General features: G+C 66.8%; 1 protein-coding gene across 1 annotated transcript in view; it reads left to right on the forward strand.

Moving 5' to 3' along the window:
- Window positions 1-3,393, forward strand: part of COL20A1 (collagen type XX alpha 1 chain) — a 27,129-nt gene that overhangs the window by 11,855 nt on the left and 11,881 nt on the right. The window contains 8 exon segments of the mRNA XM_014583653.2: window positions 526-680; window positions 682-1,089; window positions 1,379-1,508; window positions 1,719-1,861; window positions 1,959-2,091; window positions 2,248-2,262; window positions 2,403-2,541; window positions 2,722-2,846. Of these exon segments, the coding sequence (XP_014439139.2) occupies window positions 526-680; window positions 682-1,089; window positions 1,379-1,508; window positions 1,719-1,861; window positions 1,959-2,091; window positions 2,248-2,262; window positions 2,403-2,541; window positions 2,722-2,846 (1,248 nt within the window).

The following is a 3,393-nucleotide window of genomic DNA, read 5'->3' on the forward strand; positions in this document are numbered from 1 at the left end:
CTCGCGGCCCTTCTTCCTTCGTAGCCCCGGCCGTCCCCAGGGGCTGCTCTGAGCCCCCCTCCCCACCCTGAGCAGCCCCATCGAGATGCAGCTCGGTCCGTAAATCCACCTGCTCCACGTGCACGGTGCCACAGCTCGTCCCATGCTCAGAGCTGTGCAGCTGTCACCCCCACCCAGTCTAGAACTTTCCATGCCCCGGAGGGAGACTCTGTAGCCCTCTACCGCCCTCCCCTCCCAGCCCCTGGCAGCACCTGTGTGTAGGGTCACACCACAGGTGGCTTCTCTGTGAGACCCCTTTAGTGCCCTGGAGGCCACCTCCCACCCTCAGGGGTGATGGCCTAACCAGACCTGTGGGTGGCCGTCCCCTCAGAGCTGGGAGCCTAGCCCTCACCAAGGCAGTCTGGGCAGGGCCAGCCTGAGCCCGTGTGTGCGGGCAGCCCCGCCTGGGTTTTTGGACCTCTCTCATTTGTGTGAGGGCCCCTTCTACTTTGTGGACTCGTTTCTGCACGTCCCACATTCCTAAAGGGCCCCCAGCCCCTCTGCCCCCACCCCGGGTGCAGACTCTGGCCACAGTGACACCCAGAACTGTCCGCCTCACCTGGCAGCCCTTGGCCCAGGTCACCCAGTACCTGCTGCGGTGCTCACCCTCCACTCGGGCCGAGGTGGAGGCCAGAGAGGTTCAAGGCCCTGGAGGGGCGAGGTGGGGCTGGCCGAGGGCAGGGAGCTGGCGGTGACTGCACACACAGGTGCCGGCTGGGCAGCCGTGGCCTCCTAGGCAGGGGCATTGAGCTCTTGGTGCAGAGCCTACGGGTACTGAGGCCCGCGAGGCCCTGGGCGGCTGCTCCAGGACCCTGTGAGTGGCCATCTGGGGCCTTCCATGGGCTGGGCTGCCCTGCCTCCACCCTGGGAGAGCGGGCTCACGGTCCTGAGGCATTGCCCTGCCCTGCAGCCGCCCTGGCCGCCCCCAGACACCTGGGCTTCTCAGATGTGAGCCACGACTCCGCGCGTGTGTCATGGCCGGGCACCCCGCGGCCTGTGCGCCTGGCCAGGATCAGCTATGTCTCCAGTAAGAGTGACCACTCAGGGCAGGTGAGCACAAACCCTGGGCCTGGCCTCTGGGCACCATCCCAGCCCCACTGCCCGGTTCTGGCGGGAGCTGAGGAGGGAGAGGCGTGGAGCCAGACGCAGATAAGCGTGTGCCGGCAGGCCGGGCATGCAGGAGGGGCAGGTGTGTGGACAGACGTGGCCCGCAGGGCGGTTCTGGGGCTGAGCCTGCCACCCTGGGGCTCTAGGGTCCCCCACATCCCCAGCACACCTTCCTGGTTTGCGGGTGTCACAGGCAGTCCCGCTGTAGGGCCCTGTCTGTGTCCCCCTGCAGACGGAGGCTCCTGGGAACGCCAGTTCAGCCACCCTGGGTCCCCTCTGCTCTTCCACCACGTATGCCGTCAGCGTCACCTGCCTCTACCCTGAGGGTGGCTCCTCCACACTGACCGGCCGAGTGACCACGAGTGAGTCAGGAGGTCAGGGCCAGGGGCCAGAAGTGGGCCCAGAGGGTTCAAGTCAGAAAAGTGTGCTAGGCATCTACTCCGGGCCGTGACATGGCCAGGCGTCGTGAGAGGGGGAGTGGGCACCTTCAGGCGGAGATGAGGGCTCACCCCCCTGAGGTGCCACAGCTTGGGCCTGGCCCTCAGCCTCCATCCCCCGGTTCCATCCTCCAGAGAGAGCCCCCAGCCCGAGCCAGCTGTCAGTGACGGAGCTGCCAGGGGATGAGGTCCGGCTGGCGTGGGTGGCAGCAACCCGCTCCGGAGTGCTGGCCTATCAGATCAGGTGGATGCCCCTGGGCAAGGGGAAGGCCCAGGAGGTGAGGACTGGGCCTCCGGAGGCTGAGCGGGCTCGGGGTGCTGCGGCAGTGCTGTTCAGGACACCTGCCTGCCCTGACGTGTGTCCCCTCTCCCCAGATGTCCGTTCCTGGGGACCTCGGCACAGCTCTCCTGCCTGGCCTGGGCAGGCACACGGAGTACAAGATCACCATCCTGGCCTCCTATAGCAACGGGGCCCTCAGCGACCCTGTGTCCCTCCGCTACTCCCCCTGTAGGTGGCCTCTCCCCTTAGCTGAGGTCAGCCCCGAGAAGACCCCAGACTTGCCCAGCTCCATGACCCTAGAACCGCTGAGTCACTGCTGGGGTCTCTGGGGCCCTTAGAGCCCCACGGGGCAGGCTGGGCCTTCTCACCTGGTGTGGGAGGCAGCTTCTGTAAGCAGCAGTTTGGGCGGCAGGGTCTGCTGGAGTATGGTGCAGGAGTTGGGGCACAGGCCATGGTGGGGTTGACTGCAGGGTACCCGCTTCCTGGAGGCTCCAAACCCCAAGCTGCCTATGCTCTTGGGCAGCCGCTAGAAGCAGAAGCCCCCCCCTCCAGCCTGGCCCTGGCCTCGGAGACGCCGGACAGCCTGCAGGTCAGCTGGACGCCCCCCAGCAGCCCTGCCCTGCGCTACCAGCTCACCTATGTGCCAGCCTCTGGCTTGGGGCCCGAGACCACAGTGAGTCTGCAGAGCCCGAAGCTGCCACCACTTGTGGCCTCCAGGAGCAAAAGGAGGGACATGGCCCTTCCCCACCTGCTGGGAGCTGGGTGGCTCTTCTGAGGAAGGCCCCAGATGCATGGAAGCTGAGCCATGGGGCGTGCAGAGGCTCCAAGAAGGCAACTCAGGCTGAGACCCCCCCCCCCCGTGCCAGGGCCTAAGAGCCACACGACACTCCTGGGCCTGCTGGCGGCCAGCGAGTACAGAGTCCTGGTCTCGGCTGTCTATGCAGCGGGCGAGAGCGTGGCCGCGTCTGCCTCAGGATGGACCGGTGAGTGTCAGACCCCAGGCTCAGCTGGACCCCTGGCTGGCCAGACCCGACTGAGCCAGACGACCCCAAGAACTCAGGCAGGGGGCCACTGGCGGGGGCTTGGGCCAGCCTGGGCCGGAGATGGCCCCTTCCCACGGGCAGCCAGAGCTGCAGAGGGAGCAGGGGGCACTAGATCTTCAGGTGAGCCGGCCCATTCTTGGGTGCCAGCCTCACTTGGGGTTGAGACTCAACAATCCCAACAAAACACTCCTGGCCGTGCCCCCGTCATGTCTGGGAACTGGCTGGCACCGGCACTGAGTGCCAGCGAGGTGCAGGAGCTGAGCTGTCCACACAGCTCGCAGGTGGGAGGCAGCTCAGAGAGGCCTGTCTGGCCCCGCTGGTGCGTGAGGACATGGCTGTGGCGGTTCTGCCAGCCCTGGGGCTCCCTCCTGCAGGCTGGGCCCCACTGAGGGGGGCCATGCTTGCTTCATGCCTGGAGAGGAAGACTTCGGAGCTCCCCCCCGCCCGCCTCCCAGCTCCCTGCCACGGGTTCTTTACGATGTGGCTG

The sequence above is a fragment of the Tupaia chinensis genome, unplaced genomic scaffold (assembly GCF_000334495.1).
Source record: "Tupaia chinensis unplaced genomic scaffold, TupChi_1.0 Scaffold144472_1, whole genome shotgun sequence".
Classification (NCBI taxonomy): Eukaryota; Metazoa; Chordata; class Mammalia; order Scandentia; family Tupaiidae; genus Tupaia; species Tupaia belangeri.